The 13,429-nt window shown below is 54.6% G+C and overlaps 1 protein-coding gene across 1 annotated transcript in view; it reads left to right on the plus strand.

Moving 5' to 3' along the window:
- Positions 1–2,646: 2,646 nt before the first annotated feature.
- ARHGAP23 (Rho GTPase activating protein 23) overlaps positions 2,647–13,429 on the plus strand; it is an 85,627-nt gene continuing 74,844 nt past the window's right edge. The window contains exon 1 of the mRNA XM_023204309.2: positions 2,647–2,724. Within this exon, the coding sequence (XP_023060077.1) occupies positions 2,662–2,724 (63 nt within the window). The 5' untranslated portion in view covers positions 2,647–2,661. The remainder of the gene's footprint in view (positions 2,725–13,429) is intronic.

Consider the following 13,429-nt stretch of genomic DNA (forward strand, 5'->3'; position numbering starts at 1 on the left):
GGAAGGATCTAGGCCTCACCTCTGTATTCCCAGGGTCAACCTACCCCACCCCCTCGTCTCCTCTGCCCCCTCACGTAGTAGACCTTTGTGAATGAAGGATGGTGATTGGGCTGGGGAAGGAATTTGGAAAGAGGGGGAGTATGAGGAGGGTCCTCAATGAGGGAGACTCTCCCCATGTTGGGCTCTATGGCTCCAAACCCCAAAAAAGAAGGTACAGGAATACGGTGGGTGCTGGGGCGGATGGCAGGATGCATGAAGTGAGACCCGGAGTGTGGAGAGAGGAAGGGGAGCCGGAATGGAGAGGAAGGTGAGGAGGAAGAGCGGCCAGAGAAGATGGATGGGGTGGGCTGGGACAGGGTGGGGGTGCAGGTCAAGGTGCAGGAAGAGGTGGGAAGGGCGGCAGGGTGGGGAGAGAGTCGCACTTTCTGGGAAGTGGGAGCCGGTGGGGGAGGCTCTGCAGTGCATTGTGGAGGGAGGAATTCGCCTGGCCTGCCGGTCAGTGTGAGCTCATTTCCTCTCACCCCCTCCTGCGGGATCTGAGGGCATCAGGCTCTGGAAAAAGTGAGCCAGGGGCACCCCAGGGCCACCACCCTCCCTCCTCCCCCATGGCCTCAGTTCAGTCTGATTTCAGATGCCAACCCTTCCCCCTCACAGAGAGAACCCTTTATCCTGGGAGGAAAGGACCTCTGAGCCAAGGTGGCAACAAGCGTTGGACCATTGGAGCTACAGGACAGAAAGAGGCAGAAACAGGCACCTGGTTGAAAGTTAAGCAAGAAAATCCAGGCAGTATGACAGATTACAGTTAGACAGCAGGAAGGACTTTCCAGAAGTGGAGGCTAATTCTGGCTGCACATGACCTTGATGAAAAAGGATGAGGAAGGGAGAGGAGTCGTTTAACTGCCCCTCCATTATTATGAAACAGAATCCCTTTCTCTTGACCACCAGGGGATTTAAAATACATCAAATGAAGCATATGATCTAAAATCCAGTCAGTATCTCATTCCTCAGGTTCACAGGAGTAGGGATGGCCTAATCGTTGTCTGGGGCACCCCAACCCCTCTAAGACCTGAGTTCCCAACCCTGATCAAGGATAAAAGGGTGGGGTTTGGGGCTGCTTGGCTCTCAGGGATCTCCTTGTCCAAGGAAGGTGGTAACTCCAGCAGGCAGAGCTGGCCTTCCCGCTTTCACTGCCTCCTCTCTCCAAGTCCTATTTTATCCTCTGCCTTCTTTTCTACATAATCTGGGGAGAGGAATACGGAAGCCACTTCAACTGCAAAAGGCATGGGAAAGAGGTAAGCATAAGCTGTAGGAAGTAAGAAGCAGGAAGAATGGGAGTTAGATAGTAGAAAGAATTTTCTAGCTATTTTCTAGAAATGAAGGACAAGGCCAGGTGTGGTGGCTCACGCCTATAATCCCAGCACTTTGGGAGGCTGAGGCAGGCTGGAGTTCGAGACCAGCCTGGCCATCCTGGTGAAACCCTGTCTCTACCAAAATACAAAAGGTAGCTGGCGGTGTGGCATGGGCCTGTAGTCCCAGCTACTCGGGGAGGCTGAGGCAGGAAGATCATTTGAACCTGGGAGTGGAGGTTTCAGTGAGCCTAGATCTTGCCACTGTACGCCTGGGTGACAGAGTGAGACCCTGCCTCAAAAAAAAAGAAAGAAAGAAAGACAGAAGGACTGTCCTTCCCTGGGCTGTCAGGGGTTGGGCTGGAGGAGGTCCTTCTGGGGGACAAGGAAAGAAGCTGGCTGAGGACCAGGGCATCTCTTTAGGCTGAGCTCAGAGTGGAGCCAGGAAGGGTGGCTGTGGGGTGCTGGTGACTGGGAGCCTCTGCTGTCACTGCTGTTCACTGCAGAGCAGGATTGTGGGCTGGCCCCATGACCTGAGCCCCAGGACAGGCTGGGTGGGGGTCAGAAGGGCTGAGGCACCTGCCAGCCTCTCTTCTATCCTCGACTCCCCTGCCTCTCTGGGATCCTGGGCTGAGACTCTGGCTGGGAGGGGCTTACCCTACACTGAGGGGCACCCCGTCTCCCCGCCCCCTGCACTAAATCTGCCCTTGTGTCTCAATGTCTAGGGGTCTCTAAAGGGAAGAAGGCCTCTAAGCCTTTTTCTGTCTCCCCCCCTTTCTGATCCTGGGACTCCTCATCTTTGTTTCTTACCTTCTCTGCCTCTCTCTGCGCTGTCTCTATCTTGTCTCTGTCTTTCTCATTCTTTCTGGGTCTCTGGATCTCTGTTTCTGACCATCTCTGGCTGGCTGTTTCTCTTTGCTTCCCTCTCCCTCCCTCCCTGTCCCTGTGCTAGTTCTGGGTTCGGTGCCCTTGTCCTCTTTCCTGGGCCTGGATGGCCCTCTATCTGGGCCGGTCCCTTAGAGGCCCGGAAAGCGTCTCCTGGAGACCGCCTCTCTCCCCAGACTGGGCTCTGACGTTCAACTCTCAGGCAGCCCTCGTCCCTGTCTCAGCCCAGTTGCCGGTCTGTGGCCCTTGAGCGAGGCCACCGGCTCACCCCGAAGGGAGCGCGGGGTGGGTGGTGGGAAGGGGGAGGGGCGAGGGGGCGGACCCAGGGGGGAGCCACACAGCGCCGGGCCCCGCCCCCGGCCCCGCCCCTCCCGGGTCCCTGCCGGCGCCCCCAGCAGTGCCCTGGCCACAGAGCCGCCGCTGCCACCCGATGAATGGAGTCGCCTTCTGCCTGGTCGGGATCCCGCCCCGCCCGGAGCCCCGGCCCCCACAGGTGAGGGCGCTGGGCCAGGGAAGTGGGCGGGGCCGGTAGCTGCTGGGGAGCGGGCGGTCAGGCCGGGGTCGCTGCGACCCTGCTCGCCCTGCACAGCCTGGGGCGCACGGTAGGGCGCGGGCACCGCGGGCACCGCTGCGGGGAGCTTCAGCTAGTGGCAGGCCCGGGAGGGGGCCCGAGCAAGAGCTGTCCGGGATAGAGGGGCGGGAAGGAGGAAGGTAGGCAAGGGGCCGGGACGGGCACGGGGCTGCCAGGACAGGGGGCACAGACCCGGGTGGCGGTGCCAGGCCCCCAGCGGCTGGGCAGCGGGGGCGGGAGGCCCGCGGCTTTTGTCCGGGTTTGTCAGGCGGGGCGCCTGCCGCCGTTTCCTCTGCCCGAGTTTTCGTTTTCCGTTGGCGAGGCCCCGGCACAGCTGGAGGGAGAGGGAGTGGGGGAGGGGGTTCCCGTAGCGGGACGTCCTCCGCCAAGGCGTCCGGACACCCCCTCCCCGCGCCACACTCGCCCCCTGCCGGGTCGGACTGCGGGACGGGTTGCCAGGCACGGTTCCGCCGCCCTCCTGGGTCCTGGGGAAGTCCTAGACACAGGCCTGGGACCCCTGGCTCTGGCGGCGCGGCTGCCTTCCCCTCTGCACTCTCCGATCGGCTGTGGGTGGGTCAAAGCGCGGGGTGCCAGGGGCATTACTCAGCGCTGGGCTGCTCTGCTTGGGTTCTTTCATCTGCCAGCTGCTGAGTCTGGGGAGGGGCCAGCAGGGGCCTCCCGGCCCCATCCCCCATTAGGGTCATTCCCTTACCTCTGAGCCTGGCTGCCCGCCCTGCAGGAGCACCCCAGCAGGCCTCCCCGCTCCTAAGTTGAAGGGTTGAACACTGTCAGGTCAACAGTTTCCCTGAGCTCGGAAAAGAAATTCCCTGAGGTCCAGGTTGAGGTCAAGGCCTGGGCTGAGGCCTGTTCCTCTTTAGACAGGGCTGAAAGACTTGGGGACTCTCCTGCCTTGCTTTCCCGGCAGTGTTGAAGGTGGGATCTGCTGCTTGCAACCCTTTTGGAGACTGGTGTGTTCCTTGGTTGCTGGATGTGTTCAGTTCTCCCTCAATCTGCATCTCTCCCGGACTCCCTTCAGCCAAAGTGTGTTTCCTAATTATGAACTTGAAATTCAGGATGGACGGGGGGTGGGGGTGGAGGTCATTAAGCATGAGTCCCTTGGATTCAGTCCCCCACCAACACATACTTCATCTCTATCCCCTACACCCCTCTCTGTCTCCACCCCAACCCTGCAGCCTAGCTGGGGGTGAGTGGCTTTTGATCCCATGTGGTTCTCCCCTCTGCCAGGGCAACAGACCCCATTCCCCAAAGTGATGGCTCTCACTGCCATGTACTCATTGGCATGCGATTTGAATCTCGATTATATAACCAGTTATTTCACCTCCAAAGGCAGCCCAAAGGTCCCCAGCCCCAGTGGCTTCCACTTGCCCACAGTGTGGTTGGGTCCACCCCAAGGTGGCTGGGAATTCCAAGATCCTGCACCTGAGGCCCTGACCTCTTCTTGGGAACCGTGGGAGCAGTAAATCCTCTACATTCAATGCTGTATTCAAAGGCCTCAATAATAATAAACAGGAAGAATGGGAGTGGGCAGGGTAGGTGTTGGTGTCCCATTTCACAGAGAGGGTCTGAGCCTACACAGTGACAGTGCCCAGGCAAGAACCCAGGACACTTGAAGGCAGTCAGGGCACAAGATGAAGCTTGGGGAGTAAAGCTATTAGGAAGGTGTCTGACTACAGCAATAGGTCAGGCTTTCGTGGATCCTAGCCCAAGCAGAGAAGGACTGGGTCGGGGGAAGAGGCCCTGTGCTTGTGCCCCTCTCCTCGGGCTGACCTTGGGCTCATGGGGAAGAAGTGCAGCGTTCTTGGCATGGATGGGAGTGGGAGTGAGGGAGGGTGCTGGTTCTGAGCAGAGCAGTGCAGGAGTGGGTAGTGGATTGCTTCATCCTTCATTGCAGGGATACTTAGAAGGACTTCTTGATGTGTAAGGTTAAAAGAGAGACTACAAAGCAGCAGTGTGGAAGAAGTTACAATGTGAGGGACTACAGTTAGATACTCAGGAGAACTTCTAGGGAGGGGCTTGTGACCCACAGCATCCCAGGCTAGCCATGCAGGGAAGTTTCCAGCAGTATAGTGGGTCAGGTGGATTCTTGTAAGTTGGATTCCAATGTAGAAATCTGGAGATGGTCATTGGAGATAACAAATATGCCAGCAAATATATTCAAATGAGCATCGGTGCCTGGAAACAAAAAATGTGTTTTTAAGGAAGGGGAGCTGCTTTCACAGTGTAGCTCATAGTTAATACACAGACAGCAAAAACTCCTGGCCAGGATTTATAAAAACGACCTCATTTGATCCTCACAATACCACTAAGAGGTAGATACCATTATTATCCCCATTTTACAGTTGAGGACACTGAGGCACAGATAGCTAATATTACAGCCCAAATCACACCCCCAGTGCCCTGTGGAGCCAGGGTAGGAACATGGCAGTCTGGCTCTAGGGTCTTGCTGTCTCCCTCACTATCTGGCTTCTCAGGACCTGCTGTGTCCCGCTGTCACTCCCACCCCAAATCTGTGTCCATTTTGTACACAGCCCAAGATCAAGGTCAGCTTCTGGCTGGATTACAGCTTGGTTGCTTGTCTTCTGTTCTATTTCTTTACTCCTCCAATCTTTCCCACCCTGCCCCATGCCGGCCTATAGCAGTCAGCCAGGGCTCAGTTCACTGGTGTTTTCCTTCCAAAGGGGCATCAAGCCCTGCTCTGTTGGCTGCAGGGGTTCAAAGGTGAGATATTGGCTTGGTCAGGGATTTGGACAAAGCCCGGTTTTAATGATCCTGCTCTCACCGTCTCGGGAGAGAGACATGAATAGGGCCTGTGGGAGCTGGTGCTGCCTTTCCCCTAGCACCCCCCCCACCCCCTTCAAACAACCCGCCTTTAGATCCAGGCCCCCCTGTTTCTTGTGAAATTGTGCCAGTTTGTCAGCAGGGCAGTACCAGTCTGTGCCAGGCGGGCGTCTCCTCCCCCACTGCCTCAGTGGGACATCAGGCTGAGATGGCCTTGGGGCTGGACTTTGGGGAGATTTTAAAGCCCTTTTGGGGTGGGGTGTATTTGCCACCTGTCAGAGTGGGTGAGGACCAAAGGGGTCATCATGTCCAACTCTCTTATGCTACAGTGGGGAAACAGACTGGAGAGTGCCCAAGGTCCCTCAGCCTTGGCAAACAAGGACCCATCTTCTGACTCCCAGCTCCCAGGCCATGCCTTTCCCTCTGTGGTTGGTTCTGTCCTTCGTGGCCCCCCTCAGTGCAGGGTTCTTGGACTGGGCTCCAAGAGGGAGAGGGGAGGGCAGGGAGGAGCAGGGATGAGTGGACAATGTGTCCTGTTCATCTCTGTGTCCCTAGTGGCCAGCACAGAGCCTGGCACAGAGCAGTTCTCCATAAATGTTTGTAAAGTGCAAACCAGGGAACAGCCCCGCCTGTGGCCTCCCAGGGCGCCCCATGCTCAGCTCTACCCCTGACACTGTGATGGTCCATCTCATATCCATCTGCCCCACCAGACAGGAGTTATTTGAGGCCAAGAAAAATAATAATAGCAACTCCTTCCATAGTGCTTACCTCTATGTTGGTATATTACCATCACCCCACTTGACAGATTAAGAAACTGACACAGGCTGGGTATGGTGGCTCACACCTGTAATCCCAGCACTTTGGGAGGCTGGGTGGGCAGATCACCTGAGGTCAAGTGTTCAAGACCAACCTGGCCAACATGGTGAAACCCCGTCTCTACTAAAAACACAAAAAATTAACCGGGCATGGTGATGCACGCCTGTACTTCCAGCTACTTGGGAGGCTGAGACAGGAGAATTGCCTGAACCGGGCAAACAGAGGTTGCAGTGAGCCGAGATCACGCCATTGCACTCCAGCCTGGGTGACAAGAGTGAAACTCCTTCTCAAAAAAAAAAAAAGAGAAAGAAAAAGAAAAAAAAAAAAAAAAAGAAACTGACACAAGGAGATACCATGGCTTCCAAAGGCCACCCAGCAAGTAAGTGGCAGAGCTGAAGAGTTGGCCATGTTCTTAACCCCATTCCAAGGGGCCCCAGAGGTGTCATGTTTGTCTCGGTGTCCACAGAGCCTGGCATACAGCAAGTCCTCAGATAATGTTTGTAGACCAAATGACTGAATTCACGAATAATGCTATTACGTTGGCCATGAAGTAAAAAGATTGAAAAAAAAAAAAGAATTGATTCATGACTAATGGGACAGTGTGTATGGAAAAACCACAGACTCCTATAGCCTATCCCTTTGGAAGTGGGGGTGCTGGGGCCTTGGGAAGGTGGCTTGCAGGTGTATCACACCTTGTTTTCTCACAACAGTGCCTGAGCCAAACCTAGAGAGGAAGGGAAGGTCCACTCGCCCACACTGAAGCATGGCAGGGGTCACCGGGGGCTTCCCCAGTCTTCAGCTTCTCTTTGGCTCTCCCTCCCTCTCTTGTTCCCTCAGAGTTCTGAGGGGTCGGTGCTGAAGAAAGAGCACGTGGGAAAAAATCTACAGGTTGGAATCAAGAGGCCTGTTTATTTTTCATCTCTCTGGCCCTGAGATGTTCAGCTCAATGCATCACTTTGTGATGAAGATTCTGTCCTTTTGAAGTTAGAGGGTTAGGCAGGGCCTGGTATGGGGCAGGGCCTGTCCTATCAATTCTCTATCTCTCACAGAAAGGGTGTTGGTGCCGGGCACAGAGGCGCACACCTGTAATCCCAGCACTTTGGGAGGCCAAGGAAGGAGGATCGCTTGGACTCAGGAGTTTGAGACCAGCCTGGGCGACATAGGGAGACCCAATACCTACAGAAAATTTTAAAAAATTAGCTGGGGCCAGGAGCAGTGGCTGACACCTGTAATCCCAGCACTTTGGGAGGCCAAGGCGGGTGGATCACCTGAGGTCAGGAGTTTGAGACCAGCCTGGTCAACATGGTGAAACCCTGTCTCTACTAAAAGTACAAAATTGGCTGGGCGAAGTGGCACACACCTGTAGTCCCAGCTACTTGGGAAGCTGAGGCAGGACAATCGCTTGAACCCGGAGAGGGAGATTGCAGTGGGCCAAGATCATGCCATTGCGCTCCAGACTGAGTGACAAGAGCAAAATGTAGTCTTAAAAAAAAAAAAAAAAACATAGCTGAGCATGTAGTCCCAGCTACTCAGGTAGTGAGGTGGGAAAATCACTTGAGCTGGAGGGTTCGAGTCTGTAGTGAGCCGTGACTGCAACACTGCACTCCAGCCTGGGCAACATGATGAGACCCCGTCTCAAAAAACAAAACAAGATAAAACAAAAAGGAGCGAGAAGGGAATGTTGGATTTCTGGCCACCTCCCTCCATTCCTAAACCTTAGGCCCAGGGACATCTGAAACCTCCTCAAAGCCCTGTGCACCTAGGCAGGTGACTTCTTGCCCTCTGACCCCCTCTGCTCCCCATTTGTTGGTTTGAATTAAGACTAGTCAAGAGGCTGGGCGTGGTGGCTCACGCCTGTAATCCCAGCACTTTGGGAGGCCGAGGTGGGCAGATCACGAGGTCAGGAGATCGAGACCATCCTGGCTGACACGGCAAAACCCCATCTCTACTAAAAATACAAAAAATCAGCCAGGTGTGGTGGCGGGCACCTGTGATCCCAGCTACTTGGGAGGCTGAGGCAGGAGAATGGCGTGAACCCGGGAGATGGAGATTGCAGTGAGCTGAAATCACGCCACTGCACTCCAGCCTGGGCAACAGAGTGAGACTCCGTTTCAAAAAAAAAAAAAAAAAAAAAAAGAACTAGTCAGTCACTATCTGCAGGCCACACCTCATCTACTGAAAAAGTCTGGAGAGGAGCTGGCTAGGAAAAAAGAGGACCCCGAGGGAGATATGGTCCACCATTTAATCTAGACAGGCCAATCACGGGAGCTACGAAGCCTGAGGCTGGCATGACCCTCAGTTCGTTGGGAGGCAGGAGCATCCTCAGGTAGAGTGTATGGGCTTTGCCTGCCTTCAGCCTGCTGAGGTCCAAATTTTAGGTGTACTCCTTGTTCACTGTGTGCCCTTGGTCAAGTTGCTTCATTGTTTTAGCCTCGGTTTTCTTTTATTCTTTTGAGGCAGGGTCTCGTTCTATTGCTCAGGCTGGAGTGCGGTGGTGTGAGCTTGGTGCACTACAGCCTTGAACTCCTGGGATCAAGAGAGCCTCCCTCCTCAGCCTCCTGAGTAGTTGAGACTACAGGTGCATGCCACCATGCCCAGCTAATTTTTCTATTTTTGTATTTTTTATAGAGACAGGGTTTTGCCATGTTGCCCAGACTGGTCTCAAACTCCTGGACTCAAGCAATCCCTGCACTTTGGCCTCCTAAAGTGTAGGGATTACAGGTGTGAGCCACCACACCTGGCTGGTTTTCTTATCCCTGAAATAATCCCTCAAAATTATGGAGAGGGCTAAATGAGGTAATATTGGTAAAGTGGCTGAGATTTAGTCATCTCAATTATTGGTAGCAACTATTATTTTAAAAAAATCAATGGATAGAAATGAGAACAATGCCCTTTTGGCTCAGTAAAAAGTACTGACCTTTATGGTCAGAGTAATCTAAAGAGAAAGTGACCTGCCTGTGGAGGTAATGAGGCCCCCGTCACTGGAGGTGCAATGAGGTCCAGGCAAGCACAGGCTGGAGAATGATATGCACTAGAGAGAATTCAGGAAAGCCTTGGCACAGGAAACTTTCAGGGCCCTGCTTTGGCATCAGCACTATATGATAGGAAATTAGAGGAGCAGGTGAATCCTACTTCCTACTGTGGGGCATTGAGGAGAGCAGGCAGAGATGTCCCCAGCCTCTGGGAACATCAGGAGTTGGCTGCTATGGTTTGGACTGTGAGGCTCCTCAGAGGATAGGTAGTCCTGAGAGGCTTCCTGGAGGAGGACTGCAAGGGTGGGTATGGTTCTGATAGGTGGGAAAAGGTGGGATTGTGTTCTAGGCCCAGGAAGGGCTTGGTGGCCAAGGAGCAGAGAGGGTCCTGGGCCACTGGTCCTAAAGTTGGCCCCAGGGTTGCATCATCATCCTCGTGCTTCAGCCTCCTGAGTAGCTGGGATTACAGGTGCGCCACCACGCCTGGCTAATGTTTCTATTTTTGTAGAGACAAGGTTTCAGCATGTTGGCCAGGCTGGTCTCGAACTCCTGACCTCAGGTAATCCGCCTGCCTCAGCCTCCCAAAGTGCTGGGATTACAAGCATGAGCCACCGCACCCAGCTAGGTTTCATCATTCTGGGTGCCCAAGGGGTTTGGGTGTATGGTGGTGGCAGTGGGGAAACTGGTAATTCCCTGTCCCGCCAACCCCCCAGCTTCTCCTCGAGGAGGAGCCAGGGCTACTCCCGGTGGCAAGGAGCCCGGGCCCGTAAGGAGCGGAACTGGGGAAAGAAAGACTTCTTATGCCCAGTGCATTTGGGGGCGTCCGGGGGTCGGGGAACAGTGGGGCCTTTGTCCCCAGCCGCCGGGAATCTGGCCGAGGAGTTGGCCCTGGGTCTGGCTAGGCCCTCGGCAGGCAGGTCCTCTTTGCAGTGACCCTTTCAAAGCTCGGCCTGAATCCCTGGGAGGAGAGACAGCGTGGGGCGGGACAATCCCTGGGAGGAGAGACAGCGTGGGGCGGGACATGGGGATGACTGAGACCCACAGGCTGAGGCCTGAGGGACAGAAACAGACCTGCCTTGGCCTCTCGGGGTGGGGAGGCTGGTGGGAGGTGTGTGGCCGGAGGAATGTGGTGGGCTGCGGGACCGCGTGGGAGCCATGTGGGAGGATAACCACTCAAGGGGCCTTAGCCCCAAGTTGGGGTCCACCTAGGGAGGGGCCGAGTTCATTCTGGCCGAGAATGTTTCTGTCTCCAATCTTACTTCTGTCTGGCTCTGTTTTCCTGCATCAACAGCTGCTTCTTCCTTTTTGATTTCCCCAAAAGTGTGAGAGCTTGGAAAGAATTGGGTGTGGGCGCCAGACTCAGAGCTCTTGGGAGGAGGGAGAGGTGGGGGCCTGGGCAATCTAGAGCTTTTCCTGATCCTGAGAGTCCCCGAAGGCTGGAGGGAGAGGCTCCCCATAGAGTCTCCCTTATGCTCAAGGTGGAGGAACTCTGTCTTGTTCCCGAAAAGGGATGGAAGGAGGAGGAAAGCTATCCAGAGGGGGGACGTCTTCCTTTGTTTCAGCTGGAGGAATATCAGAGGCCACCCTCCTTCCCTGTCTCTCCATTTGCCTCATGGGGAAACTGAGGCCTAGAGAAAGGACAGTCCAAGGGGATAGAGCAGAGAAGAAAGGACCAGCAAGAGTGGAAGGAAGCCAGCCCTGTGTGATTAGGACCGTAGGGACTATAGTGGCTCACGCCTGTAGTCCCAGCTACTCGGGAGGCTGAGGCAGGAGGATCGCTTGAGAGGATGGATGCCAGGTGGGAGGAGGAAGGGGCCTCGGGTTGTTGAGTTGTCATAAGAGGGTTGTAGAGAAGTGCCCAGAGTTCCTTCAGCTCTGACCTGCGGTGATTCCATGAAAAGAAGGAGAGACCATCCTGGCTAACACGTCTCTACTAAAAACTACAAAAAACTAGCCGGGCGAGGTGGCGGCACCTGTAGTCCCAGCTACTCAGGAGGCTGAGGCAGGAGAATGGCGTGAACCCGGGAGGCGGAGCTTGCAGTGAGCTGAGATCCGGCCACAGCACTGCAGTCTGGGTGACAGAGTGAGACTCCATCTAAAAAAAAAAAAGAAAAAGAAAAGAAGGAGAGGAAGGAATGGTGAGTTCCCCAAGGTCCAAGTAGAAAGGGGGACCCCAGGCTTTTGGACTGAGCAATGCACAGGGGAGCCTTTGGCAGCCCAAGGGAGAATCTTGCTCCCATTCTGATGCTGTTTCTACTTCTTGCCCCGGAACCCGATCTCTCCTTGGCCTCAAGGCACTCTCTGTACTAGGGAAGATTTTTGTTGTTGTTGTTTTTGAGACAGAGTCTCATTCTGTCACCCAGACTGCAGTGCAATGGCATGATCTCGGCTCACTGCGACCTCTCCCAGGTTCAAGCGATTCTCCTGCCTCTGCCTCCCGAGTAGTTGGGATGACAGGCACCCACTTTTAGTAGAGATGGGCTTTCGCCATGTTGGTCAGGCTGGTCTTGAACTCCTGACCTCAGGTGATCTGCCTGCCTTAGCCTCCCAGAGTGTTGGGATTACAGGCATGAGCCACCGCACCTGGCCTGGGAAGATTCTTATAAATCTTCCTTTCCTCGTCTGGAGGTGTGGCCCTGGGCTCCTCCCCAAGAGAGGCGGAGGAGGGGGCGGAGGCCCCAGGCTGCAATGGAGGCTGTCTGCGCACTGTATCTTGTAGTGGCATCGCAGAGCTGAACTTCATTAGCTCTAATGAAGCCTTGGCACTGTGCCCCTCCCACGCAGCACCTAGATGTTTCAAGGAAGGCGAGGGGGACAACTGAGGTTGGGTCCAGAGCCCAGGAGATGGTGCGGTGGGCAGGGGGGATGTTTGCAAGAGGGGAGGGTAGGAGGCAGAAAATGGGGACCACACAACCAGGCCGGGGTTGCCAAAGTGAGAGAGAAACAGCTCCTCTTCCTTCCGCACTGGGACCTTTGTCTTCTCCAGTGGCCTAGAGGCCTAGGTACCCCCAGTGCTAGGGAAAGCCTTATCTGAGAGATGGGGCGTGGTCTGGGGATGCTGAGGATATTCCCAGGCCTGGCTTGCAGACAGCACCCCTCCTGCTCTCTCCCTAATTTCAGCCTGGGGCAGGAGAACAACCTGACCCCAGCATGGGAGGCCCAGGGCTCGGGAAAGTCTGGCAGTGGGCGGAGCCGAAACGAACCCACTGTCAGTGGTGATTGCTGTCTGCTTGCTCTCTGCCTTCCAGGCTCTCTCTTGGGACCTGGATGAATGAGACACAACCCTGCCCTCAAGGGCCTCCTTGTCTGCTTTTCCTACCGCCCAAAAGCCAGACAAAAAGTCTCCACAAAGATTGTATAACCATGAGTCCTAAGATTTGCATCCACCCGATCTACCAGTACCGAACACCCCTCAGGGGCCCCCTGCCAAAAATATTAATGTAAAAATGGCCCAGTCTGACTGGGGAGATGGACCTGCAGCCTACACAAGCTAGTGTCTTCACCATGGTAATCGCTGGAGAGTGAATGTGGTCACAAAGGCATTAACAGGAGTTTAAAGCTGGAAGCTGGAAGCTGGGTAGAATTGCCATAGGGATTGGTTAAAAACCAGTTGGTGATATGATTAATCTCCTTTCTTTCATCTCCTGTTTCCAAATCTGTCATTAACCTGAGGATTCTATAGTGAAATCCTTTTTGATCGATTTTTCAAGTGCCGTCATAAGGGGGATGTATAATTACAGATGCAACAACTGAGACCTGGAGTGGGCAAATAACTTCACTCAAGGTCACCAAGCGTCAAATTTCAAGCTGGGTCAGGTGTGGTGGCTCACACCTGTAATCGCAGAGACTTGGGAGGCTTCGACAGGAGGATTGCTTGAAGCCAGGATTTTTTTTTTTTTTTTTTTTTTTTTGAGAGAGAGGGTTTTGCTCTGTCACCCAGGCTGAAGTGCAGTGGCACAATCAGGCACACACTAGCATGCTTGGCTAATTTTTTTGTAGCGGTGGAGGTCTCCCTATATTGCCTAGGCTGGTCTTGAACT

Source organism: Piliocolobus tephrosceles, chromosome 16, assembly GCF_002776525.5.
Source record: "Piliocolobus tephrosceles isolate RC106 chromosome 16, ASM277652v3, whole genome shotgun sequence".
NCBI classification, from domain to species: domain Eukaryota; kingdom Metazoa; phylum Chordata; class Mammalia; order Primates; family Cercopithecidae; genus Piliocolobus; species Piliocolobus tephrosceles.